This window comes from Paroedura picta, chromosome 6 (assembly GCF_049243985.1).
Source record: "Paroedura picta isolate Pp20150507F chromosome 6, Ppicta_v3.0, whole genome shotgun sequence".
NCBI lineage: Eukaryota > Metazoa > Chordata > Lepidosauria > Squamata > Gekkonidae > Paroedura > Paroedura picta.
The window spans coordinates 38,095,978-38,113,954 of record NC_135374.1 but is presented as its reverse complement, the minus strand read 5'-3'; the positions used below and the strand labels follow the sequence as shown (position 1 = coordinate 38,113,954).

At 45.5% G+C, this 17,977-nt stretch overlaps 1 protein-coding gene across 4 annotated transcripts in view; it reads right to left on the bottom strand.

Moving 5' to 3' along the window:
- Nucleotides 1-17,270, bottom strand: part of NECTIN3 (nectin cell adhesion molecule 3) — a 60,201-nt gene extending 42,931 nt beyond the window's left edge. The window contains exon 1 of one of the 4 annotated variants that reach the window (XM_077342163.1): nucleotides 16,936-17,270. In XM_077342163.1, coding sequence (XP_077198278.1) covers nucleotides 16,936-17,110 — 175 coding nt within the window. In that variant the 5' untranslated portion in view covers nucleotides 17,111-17,270. Of the gene's footprint in view, nucleotides 1-15,757; nucleotides 15,989-16,935 lie in introns of those variants that run through there. The other 3 variants (XM_077342162.1, XM_077342160.1, XM_077342161.1) reach the window with 3 other exon arrangements.
- Between the last annotated feature and the right edge of the window lie 707 nt (nucleotides 17,271-17,977).

Genomic DNA, 17,977 nt, shown 5'->3' with positions numbered 1-17,977 from the left:
TTCCTGTTCAATGAATGAGAAAACAGGTTGTCTCTTTCTAGCCTTTTAACCAGAAGAGTTCAGCCAACCAATAGTTTTTTAAAAAATGAATAGAAATAAGCAGAATATTTTCAGCAAGAAAGTAGCTAAAGTCCACATAGTGTAAATCAGATGACAACCAGGCAAAAAAGGTTTGGTGATAATGGCAAAAAGTCAAAACAGTTGAAAGGAACAGACTCACTCCCCCCCCCTTCAATGATACTGTTGAGTATGCAACTGATGTCTTATCAGAGCCAAGATAATTTCTTGGTTGTAATAAGCTAAGAGTCCAAAATCCACCTGGCTGGATGGGAAAGGCTAAACTATAAAATCCTGCTGCCTACTGTTGCTGCTTAGAACCTTACTAGTAAGATTCCTGGCTGTTCCAGGAAAAGGAATCCTAACCACAGGTTAAAAAGGTAAAGGTATCCCCTGTGCAAGCACCGAGTCATGTCTGACCCTTGGGGTGGCGCCCTCCAGCGCTTTCATGGCAAACTCAATATGGGGTGGTTTGCCAGTGCCTTCCCCAGTCATTACTGTTCATCCCCAGCAAGCTGGGTACTCATTTTACTGACCTCAGAAGGATGGAAGGCGGAGTCAACCTTGAGCCGGCTGCTGGGATTGAACCCCCAGCCTCATGGGCAGAGCTTTCAGACTGCATGTCTGCTACCTTACCACTGTGTCACAAGAGGCTTATTTCAAATATGCTCTCCAGCCAATGGAGATCATGTTGTGTCAAAGTTGGACTCCTTGGCCTTAAGGTCTTGTTACTGAACGCTAGGTCCGAAAATAAAAAAACTAATGACATTCAAGCTTTAATCTTGATCGCACTGATATGGCATGTACTACAGAGACCCAAGCTGAATAAGACTGGCAGTGTAAATCTGACCCAGATCAGCCCTCCAGATATCTTTGTAGAGTAGCAGGCTGGATCAGGTGGATTGGGACATGGGGTTGAGGTGGCCCATTGTGATTCAATCCATCTATCAAAGTGCCTCATCCAACAGTCTGCCAGTTTTGAGTGTATTCTCCTGAAGATCGGTGACTGGGACAAAGTAGAGATTCTGATGGTGTACCATCCATCCTGCTACCTAGTTGTCTCTTCTTCTGAGCTAGATAATCTGGTCTCAGGAGTACTGCTGAACACCCCAAGACTGGTAGACCTGGATAACTTTAATATCCATGTCAAGGACAAGCATTTAGGAATAGCTGAGGAATTTCACAGTCTCAATGACAACAAGAACTGCACACATTTAGCAGGGCACACAATGGATTTGGTCTGCTGGGGAGGATGATCTGGAGGTAGGGGAATTAAAGCTTACTCCTTTGTCATGAGGAGATTGCCTGATTAGAGCTCAGATTTACTCTGATTCTATTATTTCCCTAATTAAAAATTTAATCTACCAAATTGCCACTGTTCCCTTGGAAAGCAAGATGGTTACTTAGTTGGACTTCATATCTGAAGCCAACAACCTTGCATGTTGCGCACCTGAAATGCAGTGACTGGCTCTAAAGCACTACAGTGCCCCCAAGGTGCTTTCATTATTGGGCTGTAGAAATGCCTCTTCTCCCTCCCTCCTGCTGCCCTGGAAATCAGAGCATAAGGCAGTGAAGAGCCTTACAGCAGGGGTAGTCAACCTGTGGTTCATGGACTACAATTCCCAAGAGCTCCTGCCAGCATACCCTGCCCTTGTTGTCCCCCCCCCCCCTGTTGACTACTCCTGCCCTAGAGGACAACTGAAAGTTAATGTTGTAGCCCTTTGAATTCCTCCATCACCAGCTATTCCGTATAGCAAATATACCTGCAAAAAAGGCCAGGAAAAAAATCAGCTTTATTTGGGATCAGTTAGATTGGTAACAAGCCAGATTCTCAGATATGTATTCAGCTTTAAAATACCCCCAAATACCAGTAAGGTATTTGCTAAGTATTTTTTTCAGTTTGGAAACAGTCAACTGCACAAACTTATTCCAGACACAGCTGCTGATACCACTCAAGGGAGCACCCCAACTGCACAAGTAGGGTTAGGCATGTAACAAGTATTAAGTTTAATATGTTAAAGTGCTCGTTTTATTTTTCTATATTTAGAACATTCGATACTTGAGTTAATTATTACAAATGTTGGTAAAATAATTGAATTATATTTAGTGTACTGAGTAATTGTCACTTAATCACATGTAATTTTTCCATACTTCTGAATGATGTTGTGATGGGCCCAAACAGATAGGAGCCCAAAGGAAGCTATATAGTACCTAGAAATCCTTTATGGGAGGGGGCAACCCTGAAGGAGAAGGTGGGAGCAGCCTTGGAAGATTCTAAGAGAGAGAATCCCAAGGGTAGTGAAATTTGGGAAGTCAGAGAGAGAGACATGGTATTAGAGAAAGAGATGAAGTGGAGATTGGGTGGAAGAGAGATAATATCAGAGAACCTCTGTGCCAAACAAGGTCATGTTTCTTGTAAATACAGGGGAACCGCACTCACAGGCAATACAGGCTACTCATGGGCTTAAGGAGAGCCCAAGTCTCTGACAAAAGAGACAGTTAAATCAGAAAGCTCATATAAATCAGAAAGCACACATTTAGCAGGGCACACACAGGATTTGGTCTGCTGGGGAGACAAGCAGCACAACACAAGCATACAGTGTGATTTATGTCTTATAAAAAGTAACAGCTGATAACAGTTTAATAAACCCTTTCTTAACATGTTAAAGTTGAGAGTCAAAAAAGTTCTGTTTTCCCCAGAGATAATATCATCCAGTGACTGGTGTGAAAATCTCACACAAACATACTTAGAAATATGTCTATCCTAAATAGGGGAAACATTGCAGATGTCCATTGACAGGTTTTATCCTGGAATATTAAGGTCAGCCTAAAGTTCAAAGGTTTAAGCCAACCGGGAAGGGTGGGCTATAAAAATAAAGTTGTTATTAATTCAGACATCACAATTTCTCACTTCATCTTGGTTACCCCCTTCATAGGTCAGGACTGACCAAGCAAGACTATTGCTTCAGACTTTCTGCAGAGGAAATTCCAAAACCATGGAACAAGACAGCTTACTTAATAACATGGTTTTATTCAATTTGTCAACATACATAATAGAAATTCCTCCATGGAAAGCCACTATTTATTTATTTATTTATTTAGATTTATATACCGCCCTCCCCGAAGGCTCAGGGCGGTTTACATTAAAACTAGTCAACGGTACATGAAATAGTCTTCGTTAAAACATACAGTAATTAATAACAGTGGTTGTAACCATATAACAGAATAATGTAACAGTATAACTATATAATAAAATAATATAACGATGGAACAGTGCAATACCACAACAGGTCCAGAGTGCTCTGGTGGAGTTCTGGGAGGAAGGGGGGAGAGGGGGGGGGGGAGGGGGGCCCTTCATCCACTGTTGGTTGTGCCTGGCTGTGCTATTATACTTTTCTCCTTCTAAAGCAAGTGCCTTCAGACAATGCCCTTCCTTTCCAGTGTCTTTCCAGAAAGGAGAAAGACAGGCCAATGGTAAATGCAAGATATACAGTTTTCCAAAACGAAAAGTTGTGTGAATACAGACTGCCAAAAATTATATATTTATATACACCAAAAAATATATATTTCATGATTCCATAATTCTATAAGGTATTACAAGTATTTTCCAGGCCACCAGCTCCTGTATCAACAAGCTTTTAAAGACTAGTTTCCAACTAAAGCAGCAATCAGATGTACAGCAGTATCTGAAGAAGCCACACCGGGAGCATGCCTGTAATTCAAGTTAAGGAACCATACCTGGCAGGCATTAACCATGCATTTCAGAAACCTAAAAACAGCACCATTAAGCAACAAGCCACTGTAATCAGATACTTGATATATGATACAGGTTTCAAAACAGAATTAACAATGGCAGTATACCACAGATCTTAAAGGGAGGGGGGGGGGACAACAAGCATTTCCACAGGGCTGATTACAGAAGGTCAGCAGCAGTTCAAGAATACAGTGTGGTAGTTGTCATCATTTAATAATGCAATATCACATCATATAGTCTTGTAGATAAATGTGTATAGTGGAAAAGGCAGGTTGACTATGGTCAACAGGGCAGATTCAAAGCAAGTTGTAGTGACAGGAATGTGGCTAAGATATTGATATGTAAGAAAGTCTACAAAATTTTTAAAATGATTGGTGAATCCATAGGTTTGTGTTTCTGATGATACAAGACAGGAACGTAGTGATTTTATTTCAAACCTTTACAATAATAATTCCAGAAACAGAATGGATATTCACTAGATCTGGTGATATACCCAGTGGGCCTGTTGCATGAAAAGGAGTCTAGACAACATCTTTAAATAGGTATGATAATAACTACCATCAATGACCTACCAGAATTAGCTCAAGCTATGGCCGTTATAAGAGTATGAAGGTACATTTTCTTTACTATGATGCTATGCTTAGCCACATTATGCACCACTATGTAAACAGCTCCCCTCATCCAAATTCACAAGGAAGGTTTGCACAGGTTTGCTCTACAGGGAGTGCAGCAGTCTAGTCAGCCTCAGTATTTCAGCCCCACACATGAATACAGAAATATAAAAATGTAGAGATATAAAAATTCTGGTAATTTTGAAACTTTGGGGGAAGAAACAACTTTTTGAAAAAATGAAAATACTTTTTTCCCATAGCTAAATTTATTTATCACTGTACCAACATTAAATACATCATTTATAACTTAATTATCATATGGTACTATTAGGGATATTTGTGAAATTTAGAAGTATAAATGCTTAGTTTTCCACAAGCGAAACTGTAAAATATACTTAATATATTTTGCTGCATCTTATATGGTAATAAAAACACAAATGTTATAGTAAATAAAAGCTTGAGTTTGAGAGTGCCAGCAAGTACAGATCTTTGTACAGATCTAAAAAGGACAAGAAGGAATGGTGCAGCAAGCACTGCTTCACACTAGCAAAAATAGAGAATACAGGTTTTCACCTGATAAATTTTTATTCTAGGAACCACCCCAAAATGAGTCTGCTGACTAAAAATGTTCAACCTTCAAAAATTTTATTTTAAAGATTCTATTTTATAATTACTGCAACTATGAAATATACAACTAAGCCCTTCAGTTTCCTGTAATTTTATCCAATTTACAAGCACTACTGTAGTATAAATACAAATAGGCAGGGATTCCACAAAAACTTCCTGGGGTATCTCATTTCTCCCACCCCCACAATTTCTTCTTTGTTGAGCACTTATAGAATATGTCCTGTTTGGGCATTGGGCAAGTTGGGTGTTGAAGACGTTTGCCTAGTTTATTTCCAAAGGAATGCTTCATGCACTAGCAGTCTGGACAGTTGTTATATAGTCCTCATTTACCATTTCATTGTTCAAGCATGGGGCTTGACTGTCAGAAGACAAATTACTTCACTGCTGCCCTTTAAGGGTTTTCTGACAAGTTACTCAAGTGATCCCAAGGCATTCAGCAACTACCAAGAATACACTAGATGGACAGATGATGATACACTAGTCTTCATTTATTTATTTACGCAGTACCTGTGATGCCATTCCAGGGAGGCTGCATTGAGCACCTTACAAAGTAAACTATAATTAAAACATCACAACATAAAAAGCTATTAAGAATTAATAAACTATTAAAACCCCATCAGAGCATTAAAATATCATGAAACATTCAGCAATTTTAAAAGAACCTAATGAATTGTTTTCAGACTAGAAACAGACTAGGAACAACTGTGAATCTGGATTTTAGGCATTCTAATAGGAGAGCCTAGTGCCTACTAAAAAGAAGCAGCGTTGGTTCTCATATGCCGCTTTTCTCTACCCGAAAGAGGCTCAAAGCGGCTTACAGTCGCCTTCCCTTTCCTGTGAGGTGGGTGAGGCTGAGAGAGCCCTGATATCACTGCTCAGTCAAAACAGCTTTATTAGTGCTTTGGCGAGCCCAAGGTCACCCAGCTGGCTGCATGTGGGAGAGTGCAGAATCGAACCCGGCATGCCAGATTAGAAGTCCGTACTCCTAACTACTACACCAAACTGGCTCTCAATGAGGTAAATGCCCACCTGTACTACAAGGAAATTCAGAAGCAGCATCAAATCAGGTAGCTGTCTGACTGGTTTCCCTATCTAGAGTTTCAAAGGACTGAGATTTTAGAATCAGGATTTAAAAAAACCCTCCAGATTTTGAAACAACTGCCCTGAAGACGATAAGGTGCCAGGGGAATTCAGTGCTGATGATATTTCCAAGACACTCAAGGATATCAAGAGTGGAAAGGCACCAGACTTCCACTGCATCTATAATGAGTTCCTGATCAATAGGGGCACAATCATGAAGTGGGTGGCTCGCAAAGTTTCTCACTGGCATTATGAAAACAGGAAGACTCCCAGGGGAATTCAAGAAAGCAAAGATAGTTGCTAACTCAGAAACCTAGAAAACCAAAATGTCAGGCAGAAAGTTAGAGACCTATTTTCCTTCTGAGCCCCTATTATTTATTTATTTGTTTATTTATTTATTTATTTACTAGTAAATAAACTTGCTGTCCCCTAAATACAGCGGGCGCTATCGAGGCTGGGGAGTTGTGCAGCACAGCTCTCTGGGGCCAGGCCCCGGACCCAAGGCCAGGCCCCTGTGAGGCGGCGTAAGTGGGCGACGGGGGCCTGCGGTTCGCGGCCTACCTGGACCTTCTGACATGGATCCGTGTTGTGGCGGCTGCCAGTGGTGGCGGGCGGCCTGGAGGGCAGGAGGCAGCTGGTGAGGCGAGTCTGGAGCATGCGGTGGGGGTGGGGGGGCGGCGGCGCAGTGGCCAGGGCCGGTGGCTCCGGGTCGAACTCGGGGGTGCGAGGTTGAAGCGCGCTCCAGGTCGCTGCTTGTGGAGGGCTTGGGCGGGGCCATGGCTGCCAGACAACGTGCTGCCTTGCACTGGCAGCCGCGCGTGTCTGCGGGCGAGGTGTGTTGCGGGCGGGCGGGGTGCGGCAACGGCAGTGTTTCTGGCGGCGGGGACTTTTATGGCGGCGGCGGTGGGTGTCAGCGCGGGCCACTCTCGGGTAGGGGGGTTGGCGGGGAGGCGTGACGATGTTGGTGGCGGCTGCAGCGGCTCCGCCACCACAGCCGCAGCCGCTGTGCCCTCCTGTTCGTGCGGGCAGGCGGCGACCTGCTCTGTGGAGGGGAAGCGAGGGAATGGTGGTGGGCGGCCACGTGCAAGCGAACTGGGAGGGGGGCGGATCGCCTCCCGATTTGTCAGTCCGGCGGCAAGGGACCAATTGTGAGCCGCCGGACTGACAATCGGAGGGCCCAATCGGTAGGCGCTCCGATTGTCAGTCCGGGGGAAGGGGCCTATCGGCATCCTTCCTCATCCTGGACAGGGCCCGCTGACAGAGCCCTTATTGCTTTATTTTATCCGCTCCGCGAGGAGCGGTTAAAGATATTTCTATACCGCCCATTTCTTTGCAGCTCTAGGCAGTTTAAGAGGCTCATCCATGACAGAATTAATGAACATGTCCCTATAGAGCAAACAGGATTTAGATGCCATTGAAGTTGTGCAGACAAGGTTCTCAGAATAGCAACTTTCATTGAGGTAGTGAGATGCCCTCCCAGGCTGCACCTACTCAGCCAGGTTGTTGTGCTGAGACAGGGGTGCGGAAGCCAGAAACCAGACTCCAGTCCAGGAGGTTGGGAGCCAGTTCATACAAGTAGATGGAGTGAAGTCAAAACAAGCTGCGATCAAGAGACAGAGAAGCAGTCAAAGACAAGCTGTTGTCAGTAGCCAGGCACATAGTCAGAAGCCAAGCCATAGGTCTGGAGCCAGGGATAGTCAGAAGCTGAAAGTCAAGGGTCTGGAGACAGGGACATAATTCAGAAGATGAAACCCAAGGGTCTGGAGTCAGGAGCACCATCAGAAGTCAAGCCAAGATCTGGTTACTGGGAGTCAGTCAGGCAGAGCAAACCGGAATGAGGAGTCATCTGGAAAGACAGGTAGGTAAACACACACACTGTACCCACAAAGGACCTTGCCTGAAATAAGGCCAGGCTGGGCAAGGCAGCCCTCAGCCCGAGTGCTTGCAGCTGGTCCTAATCCCTGTCAGAGAAAGGCAGTGCAGCTGGGTCCCTTCTACCCTGACAGTGAGCTGACAGGCATGCCAATCTTCTGACAGATGTCAGGGTAGATCACCTCCTCTGATGCTGCCATTCAGGGCTTGCTGGAGACTTTGCCTGGGGTCACCATTACTGTTCCTCCAGTGAGTCTTCGGGTACCAGGCTGCTCATCCTCTGGGAGAAAAGGCAGCTCCCAGTCCGTGATAGCCAGGTCTTCCAGTGCCTCTGGGAGACCCTCAACCTCTGGAGCAACCCCTGGTGCTGGAACAGAGGGTGCAGGCATGACAGACAGGATATCAGAAGGGTCTTACAACATCAGCAGTTTTCATCAGTGTGATTGCTGTTTATGACACAGTCTGGATGGGTGGTCTGCTGTTCAAGTTTTCCCCTGTAGAACATTATTTTGACTTCTAAATAAAATTCTGAGTGACAGGACTTTCCAAGTTACTGCCTTATTTATTCCTATTTCTACTTCTATTCCATCCTTCCCTGACAGCTCAGGGCAGATTACATCAAAGTTCAATTACAACATTAAATACAAATAATTAAACATATAACGTAGTTGAACATTTAGATCAAACATAATTTAAAGGTTTAAAATAATTAAAAAGCTGCCACCCATTAAAAAAATTAAGCTTGCTGAGGGGGTTACTCAGATCTTGGGAGCTAACTGGTTAGATGGATTTTAGGCAGGGAGGTAAGCGTTTTCAGGATATTATTTCCAGGTCTCAACCATTGACCTGGCAGAACAGCTCTGTCTTGAAAAGGCCCTAGCCCTTGTTGAGGCCAATTTTACCTCCTGATCATATTTCGACCACTGGATCTCAATGATCTTTGGGAAATGTAGTAGAAGAGGCAGGCCTGTAGATATAAGGGTTCCAGACCATTTAGGGCTTTGAAGGTAAATACCAGAACCTTGTACCTGTCCCAGTCTCCAATCTAGACCAGTGTAGCTGGGAGAACACAGGTTCAGTGTTATGGGTCAGTCAATTAACAAGCAGAAGAAACTAAATAATGGTCTATCCCATATTCAGTCTTTGCTCCAGTCCATTTCAATCTATACATCTCTGACGTTGCCAAGACAATATCCAATGACATGACAACTTCAGTAAGGCACAGATCGATTGAAAAGACTAAAGAAATACTGACTAGGATCTAAAAATTTTGGCCCACTACTTCTGCAAGTGCTGGCTCATTCCAAAAAATAGAATGCTCCTGTATCCATCTCAATAACAATCTTGTCAACTGTCTACCTTAATGGCACCTGACTTACACATAACCATAAACCTTAGTACCTTGGCATTAACCTGGACAGGACTTTGAGCTATAAACGGCACCTTAACAAGTAAGCTGTGAAAAAACACATGAAACAACATTCCTTCTGCATCTCTGAAGGCAAATGCTCTTCTCTGTGAATATAAAAAGATCAGTGAAAACAAAGAGCTGATTATCCACAAAAACACTGACAAGGGTTCCATCACACACCTGACAATAAAACCTGTACAAATCCTACAATCGCAAAATTTTGATCTAGGGAATGAATGATTGCAAACATGAAATCAGTTCCACTCAGCTTACAATCACTTTCCCTTCCTCTCCCCACAACGGAGACCCTGAGAGGTAGGTGAGGCTGAGAGCTCTGACAGGATTGCTCTGTGAGAACAACACTATCAGGAATGTGATTAGCCAAAGATCACCCAGCTGGCTGCATGTGGAGGAGCAGAGAATCAAATCCAGCTCACCAATTTAAAAGCTGTCACTCCTAACCTCTACACTAAGATGGCAACCTCCCTATCCTATCCTATCCTATCCTATCCTATCCTATCCTATCCTATCCTATCCTATCCTATCCTATCCATTCCTCCTACTTTGCAGCCCCTTCAGCTTCTCTCCTTACTTCCTTCACTCCCACCTACCTTTCTTAGTTTCCCTCATTTGTGACTTTCCCTTCCAGTATTGACCAGAGTTTCAATCAGGAGTCCCACTCTATCAGAGCATCCCAGGACTATAATTACAACTTGGATCCGAATAACATTCTGGCTGGATTCAGCAGAGTTGGATTGGGGTAGATTATTTCCCGCTATCTTGCTTGTGAGATATTATGTCTATTGTACTGTTGTTTTAATGGGTTATTATGGCATATTGTTTTATGGTTTTTAATTGTCAGCCGCCTCGAGGTGACAAAAGTCATGAGAGGTGGAATACAAATCCAAACATAAATAAAATAAATCTTGCCTCACTTCCCTAGCAGCTCTCACAGCTTCTTCCCTCTCCCTAATTCCTTTAGCAAATTTCTAAAACAATTTCTTCAAGTATATAGGAAACCAACCAGGATGGTAGCTGGACCACTAGACGACAAAGGAACAAGAGGGCTGCCTAGGAATGATGGGAAAATGTAAAAAAAAAAAAAAAAAACAATGAATTATTTGTATCTGTTTTCACTGTGGAAAATTATTCCAGTTTAAATCTGTTACTACAATATTCTTCAGACTAGAAAAAAATCCAAACTTTAGTCAAAATATAAGGTGGATATAAGGTGGAAATAAACAGCTTAATAAATGAATTGATAAATTAATACACTTGCTTACTGGCCTGGTAGTATTCATACAACCAACCCTAATTAAAATTAGCCTGCATCAGACGACAAAATAGTAGAGATGAACACTGCCAATTTTTCAAAAATGACACAAGCAAAAATAAAGACCTAAATAATTACAGAATGTCTTTATTTTCTAAGCAAACATTTGTTATTTGTTTATTTAGAATATATTTGGTTGCTTCCTCTTCAGAGGCCTGATCAAAGTGGCTTATAATTAAAAAAAAAAAAGCTATGAGCATAAACAGAATAAAAACTATCCAGAAAGACTGGCTAAAAGGTGTGTTTTGGCCTGGCAGCTAAAAGAAAGTAGACATCACATGAGTCTCAAGGAGACTGGTGTTCCAAAGATGAGCTGCTGCCACCATAGAAAATGCCATCTCAATGTCAGTCACCTCACTTCTAAAAAACAGTTAACAGATTTTTATTATATAACAACGTTCATGATATATTTTTTTGGTAAAGTAGATTCTTTTAACCACCTTATAGTCCCTATTGCAACACTGTATTTTAATATCAGGCCACTGAGGAAGACCCCAAGAGGGTTTGAAATGTGTTTGGTCCTTTGTATTAGGTCTTTTTCTCCATGCATCAATACATATTGGAGCTGTGCAATAGCATAAGATTAATAGTGATGTTTTTAAAATATTAAATGTGCACATGAATAATATTTGTATTTTTACATTTAGTATATTCTGCTGCTCAACCTCTGAGGCAGGGATTACCAACCAGGGATCTGCAGACCCCCAGTGGTCCATAAGACTTCCGGCCTTCCCCGTCCTGCCTTAACGGACTCAGCCACAAGCTAGTGAACTGACTGCTTTGATTGCTCCTCCTCACAAGCATGAGTTCTATTGTGGTTTTCTGTGCCTGGGAGGGGGTGGAGCCTGCATGCCTTCTCCTGCCTTAATGTTAAAGGGATGTGTCCAGTAAATGACAACTCCAACAATTAGACACTTTCTCAGTCCTTTGCTAAAAAGTCATTGTAGTGTCCATTATATCTTAAACATATTTTTCCTAACAAGGACTCAACAATATTTATAGATATAATAGGTATAGCCCGGCATGATACTCTTAGCCATGAGAGGTAAGGAGTGTGACTAGACATGGAAGATAACACACTTCAAAGCAGCTTGTCTACATCACCATCCTTCACCAACTGAAAGTCAGCCATACAACTAAAACTAGACTGCAACAACATCCTAAGGCTGAATCAATCCAATTGTGAGGTCTAAGTGCTGGTGTATTGCAAAGGAATGACAGCAGGATTGTATGTTCTCTGAGTCAACATTCTCTTGTTTGAGATAAAAGCCCTGCTGGACAGCTTTGTGTAGAAGAAATGGTGAGCTTGTGTTGCTGCCATTACTGCCACAGAATAGGTATGATCTGCCCATCCAAAGCTCCTCAGTAAACCAAGGAGCATTTTTACTGAGCCATTCTATACTCATGGAGGGAGAGACGGTGCACAAAGGCAACTACATCCAAAATATGAGACATCTCCATATTCTACTGATCAACCAGGGCTGTAGCAGGAGCATGAACTTTGCTGGTAAGAAAATTGCCGAAATCTGAAATCCCTCTCTCATAAGAAATTAGTGTGATGAAGGACATTAAATTCTTAATTGTTCATGTATACTAGTGTCCACTAGCTATGGTCACTCTATTTCTAGTTTCCACTGAGTATAAAATCATCAATCCACTGATTTACTATCAAGTTTTATTACCTCAACCAGGAGATAAGGAAAGCAGGTAAGCTGTACCTTGACTGGAAACCCAGAATGCTACTTACTACATAGATATAGATATATCCAGGACTCATATCATATAAATGTATTTTCCAACATCATGACCCTGGAATTTCATGCATACATCTGGGCAAGCTACATGGCAGGAATACAATACCATCTCCCTCCTCTCCCTCAGATAATTTCATGAGGTCAGTAGAATGGTATAGTTCTCATGATGGAAGGTGGATGCTGCCTGCCTTCAAATGTTGCTGTAGGATGAAGTAGTCAAGAAAACTCTCAAAAGTCTCTCTTAACTTCCTGGGGAGAATCTGTTTCAACAAAATCCCAAGTCTCCCAAGTTCAGTGTGCATGGCATTGGCAGCAATTACAGCTCAAAACTATAGTCTCCCTTTCTAGCAGATTAACTGCTACAGAATAATGAGAAGATACCACTAACATAGCACTGGATGAACATCACCAAAGTTTATTTGATGCAAGCATATGCAATATTCTTCTTTAAAAACTTGGAGTAGGTGTAGATACAGCGTTACCATCTGCTTCATGCTTCTTCAAGCTTGATGCAAGGTAGAGAACAGGTTCGTCATCTATACTAAACCAGTGGCACAAGAGTAGCAAGTACGGTCAGTCCCATTAGACATCAACTATTGAGAGGTGAAAATAAAATCTTCAAACATCTTTCTAGAGAAAAAGGGAAGCAAATCATCAAATTTTAATTCTACATCACTTTGGAGCAATTCTGTAGAATGCTCAGAGCGTTTCAGGTCTGTGGTACAAAGAACATGGTGCTTTTCTACAGGCCACATTCAGATATCAGAACAAACTTGTCTGTAATGACATGAAAAAGTATGTCATGATTACACAATACTCTCTCACGCCTCACTTTTGCAACACTGAAATCCAGAGCTTCATTTAGCCCCATCTTAGAATTCCTGTTTGTGAAAAGGAAGCAACCTCCAAATCTGTCAAGTCACCTGGATTAGAGCTCTGCCACAGACAACTGGACTTCAACTCAAGGCTTTTCAAACATGGAAGCCTCAGAATGCACAAGCACAGCAAGCAACCCAAGTTAGTGCCTGTCAGACTGAACAGCTGAAAATATTTGGGAGCCTACCTAAATGAGACACTGGGAAAACCATGACTAAATCGTCTCAACAGCTTTTAAAGGGAAACAGCAGCTGTACGGGTTTTAACTCAGATTGGGGCCATGAGGGAGAATCGGTATAACTTCCTATTCTGTACAACTTTGGAAACAGAAACTTTGCAAAAACGACAACTTACATTTGATATACCTTGTTCAAACTGACTTTTTGGTTGTTGTTAAATCAAGCCTCTTGTTTGATCATCTTGAATATTTGTTTGCACACAGTACTATATCCATGCAGTAGTAGCATTTGGCATGGCAGTCGGGTAACTGACCATGCATGCTTGATCACTATGCCATGGGTTACCACTGAATGCCTTAAAAAAAAATAAAGCAAAATTAAACTCCATCTCAGCCAGTAAACTCCCCCCCCCTCACACATACTTTGGTTCTTAGCCCAAAGGTACATGCCTACAGGGTTAAGAAAAAGCTGGTCAACAATCTTTGAAGCTGCTACATTCTCCGTTGAGTTCCTCAAACCTAACAGAGGAAAAAATGTTCACTTAGTGGATAGCAAATAAAATTGGCCAATGTTTTTAGTGACCAAAAAAGCCTTGTCAATTTCAATTAATGTATAGTTCAAACATTTGGATGAACTCAGATTCCAGTTTAAGATTTTGAAATGAAATTATCTAAACCAGGGTAGTGTACAGAGAAGAGTGTGTGTGTGTGTGGGGGGGCAACTATCCAAATGAAAAGTCCCTGGCTGTGAAGAAATCCTTCGCAATGGAAAAACAGTATTTATTTATTTTATTTATATACCACCTCTCAGTAATAATGTCTCCGGGCAGTGCTCCCACCCTGAGTACGTATCTCCCCCTTCCCACTGAGTAGAAAATGTTTTGGGGAGACAACAGACAGGAAAAGCATTATGTGAATAAGAATGAAGAAATTATTCCTCACAAAGAGAGTTTTATTGTAAACAATAAGCCAGGTAAATTTAAGGTTTTTTATGTACCTGTAGCAAGTTGCAAACAGTAGACAAGAGATAGGAAGAAGCAGTAAGCAAACAATACAAGAGCATACATGAGTCCTCAACTTTTCTGTGCTATCAAGAACACAGGCAAACTACTCAGTGTGTGTGTGTGTGCGTGCGCACATGCGTGGGGGGGATTATTTTTTAAAAAACTGACCACACTGGCTCTAATTTGTAGACAGTTTACAAACTTAACTGTCAGGAAACGGAGCACCTCTGACAGAAACCTATACCTAACAACTGACAGGGATAAAAATGCAGACAGTCACTCTCTGCATCTCATTTCTAGCTTCCAGAGTTAACAACAGACTGGCACAGGAGTTTGGAGAGATGAAGTCATGCCAAGATGAAATTATTAAATCCCTTGTCCCCCAATGTTTTGATGAAGAAGCTACATAAATGCATGATATGTTTAGCAGCATGATATGTTTAGCATACATGCTTACTTGGGAATGTTTACTTTTGAACGAGCCAGTATCCAATCCAGCTGTATATGACTGAAGCAGCAGTAATAAATACTGCTCTGACATGCAGTTGATCATGCCAAAGGTGAAATTTCCAGGGACCAGTCCATACCAAATCACTTCCTCAGCCCTTCCGTAAAAAGAACTGCAGTATTTCTATTGACTTTTCAGGTTTCCAACAACTCCCCTTGTTGCAATAATTCCCTTTTTAACACCACCCAAGCGACTAACAGAACGGGCTTAAATAAGTCTACTCAGAAGTAAGCTCCACTCTACTCAATGGAACTGACTCCAAGGATTGCCCAGGCAAGTCAGATCTCGGATCCTAAGCTGGGTCGACCCTGGCTAATATTTGGATGGGAGACCTCCAAAGAACACTAGGATCAAGACAAGGAAACAAGTCACCCCCAAAGGTCTCTTGCTTGGTTATCAGACATTCCTTGCATCTCCTGGCTATACTACACAAGTGCCACATGGTATAATGACAAATAAATAAATACCCCCAGAACAATATTATCAAGACTGAAAACTTAATTCTCAAGGACACAGAGAGAAGGGGGAGGGGAGATACACAACCCATACCAAGGAGACCCAATGAACACCTAGAAGGCTGCCAGGCAAACATCCTTGCAATGGCCTCAGCACCTGCTGCTCCGCATCAGAGCGACAACCAACCAGCCCCAGCGAGGCCCACCAGTTGTTTTTGGAGTCAAGGGTTCCCCCACCTCCGGCAGCGAAGAAAGCGCTTGAGCCGGGGAGGGCGTAGGTCGAAAAGGGCGGCGGCCAGCGGCATAATGACATCCGCCTGTCCTCCCCACAAATCACAGCTGCCCCGTCATCCGCCGAGACAGAGCGGAGACAGCCACGCAGCCTCCGGCCCGCCCGCCCAGCAAGCGCCCGGAATGCCGCGCGTAACGGTCTCGTCGACAAGTGGAATCCCGGCAGCTCCAACTCCCGGCAACAGCGCCCACAACAAAACACGGCCCGGCGGCGAGACACGCACCTCGCCTCCGCCCCCGCCCCCCGCCCCAGACAAAACCCACCAGCAGAGAGAGAGCGCGCGAGCGGGGTACCTGGAAACTCGCGGCCGCCCCCCGCCAAGTTGCCTGCGCAAGAAGCGCCCCCCCCCGCTGCACCACCCCAATAAAGACAACAGCGGCGCTAATCAGGGCAGCTCCTTTCAGAGCCTCCAAGCGAGACGGCGGGGCTTCGCCAAGAGAGGCGAGGGGCCAGGCACGGCCGGGTCGAGTTTTCGGAGCCCTCAAGGACACACGAACGCACGCGCGCGCGCGCGCACCCCCCCCCCCCCGGCACAGACACTCCCCCCTTCTGCCGGGGGCTCAGCCCCACAACGCGCCGCCTCCGTCTCTTCCCTTCCTTCTCAAGCTCTTCGACCCCAAAAGCTTCCTCCCCCCGAAGACACAAGCTCGGTCTGGCCTGGCCCGGCGGCAGCCGCCGCCCCCTCCCCACCAACGGCCATCCCACCCGCTCTTCCCCCAAGAGCGAGTCCCACCGAAGTCCCCGAGAGAGGAGGCTCGCGGTCGTCTCCCGCGTCCTTCACCCCCCCCAACCCCCTCCCCCCGGGTGTCACAAACCCCGTCGCCTCGTCAATGGGGGGGGGGGGTAAAAAGTAGCGCTCCCCCTCTGCGCTGAAGCCTTCCCCGTCGGCCCCTCGTGGAGGGCCAGAGAGGCGCTCCCACCCCGCCCCCTTTCCGAAGGCGAACTTCCCTCCTGGAGCCGCCGCAAAACTTTCCCCGAAGTCCCGCCCGCCTTTCCTCCCCCCCTCCCTCGCTCCCTCCCACCCACCCACCGCGGCGGCCCCTCCGACAGACCCCGGGAAAGTGGCGCGCCCCGCACCACTGCCGCCGCCGCCGCCGCCCCAGAAAGTTTCCCGGCGACTCACCGCAGCAGACGCGAGAGAGGAGCAAGCCCAGCGACAGCAGCCCGGGCAAGGCGGGCAACGCCGGGCGGCGGCGGCAGCAGCAACGGCGCCGGCGGCGCCACGCGAAAGAGAAGGGAAAGAGGCGGCCGGGGGGAGCGGGTGGCGGAGGAGCGGCGGCCCCAAGCACCCCGGCCATGCTGCAGGCTCCGCTCCCTGCCAGCGGCCGCCGCCGTCGCCGCTACGACTCCCGAGCGCTCCCGCCGCCGCCGCCTTCTCGCCCCAGCGCCGGGTCCGTGTGTCACTGAGCAGGGAGGCGCCGCGCCCGCCGCCCCTCCCTCGCTCCAAAGGAACGGGACGCACCATCCCGCCCAGCAAAGGAGGGGGGGCAAGGACGGACACTCCCCCCAGCCAGCCCGCCCGCCCGCGGAGCCACCATTCGCACCGTCTGCCTCCCGGACAGCCCTCCCTGACGAACTGGCTGGGGCTGTCTGGGGCTATGTGACACTTCCCGGGACGCCAGGCGACAGAGGGAGGTCCCACTATCCTTTCACTTCTCCCCCCCCATCCGAGAGTTATTGGTACGCCCCGCTCCTCCCCCTCCCCTTCCCCACTTGCAGTAGCCCAAAGGGGGGGAGGAATCAGTGCTCCTTACTCTGTTTCTTGCACTTTCCATTTGCTCTTTCTTTCTTTCTTTCTTTCTTTCTTTCTTTCTTTCTTTCTTTCTTTCTTTCTTTCTTTCTTTCTTTCTTTCTTTCAGTTCTGACTGCTTTGCCTTGGTGTCGCCTCTCTCCTCCGCCTTCCCACCTCCTTAACTTGCTTGCTTTCGCGTTCTCGCTGGCCGAATCGGGAGGTGCTTATTAGTCCCCAGCTCGCCCTTCGTCAAACGGGAGGTGTTGCCGACCCCCGCCCCGTCTCTCCTGCCACGCTGGGACCTTCGCGAGCCCTCGCCTTCTCTCCCTGGAAAGCCCGCCGAGGGCGACTGCAGAGCCCGCCAGGAAAAGGCGCCGGGAGGGTGTTCCGTCGTGCAGCCACCAGCAAGGACCTTCCTCGGCGCCGCGTCGGG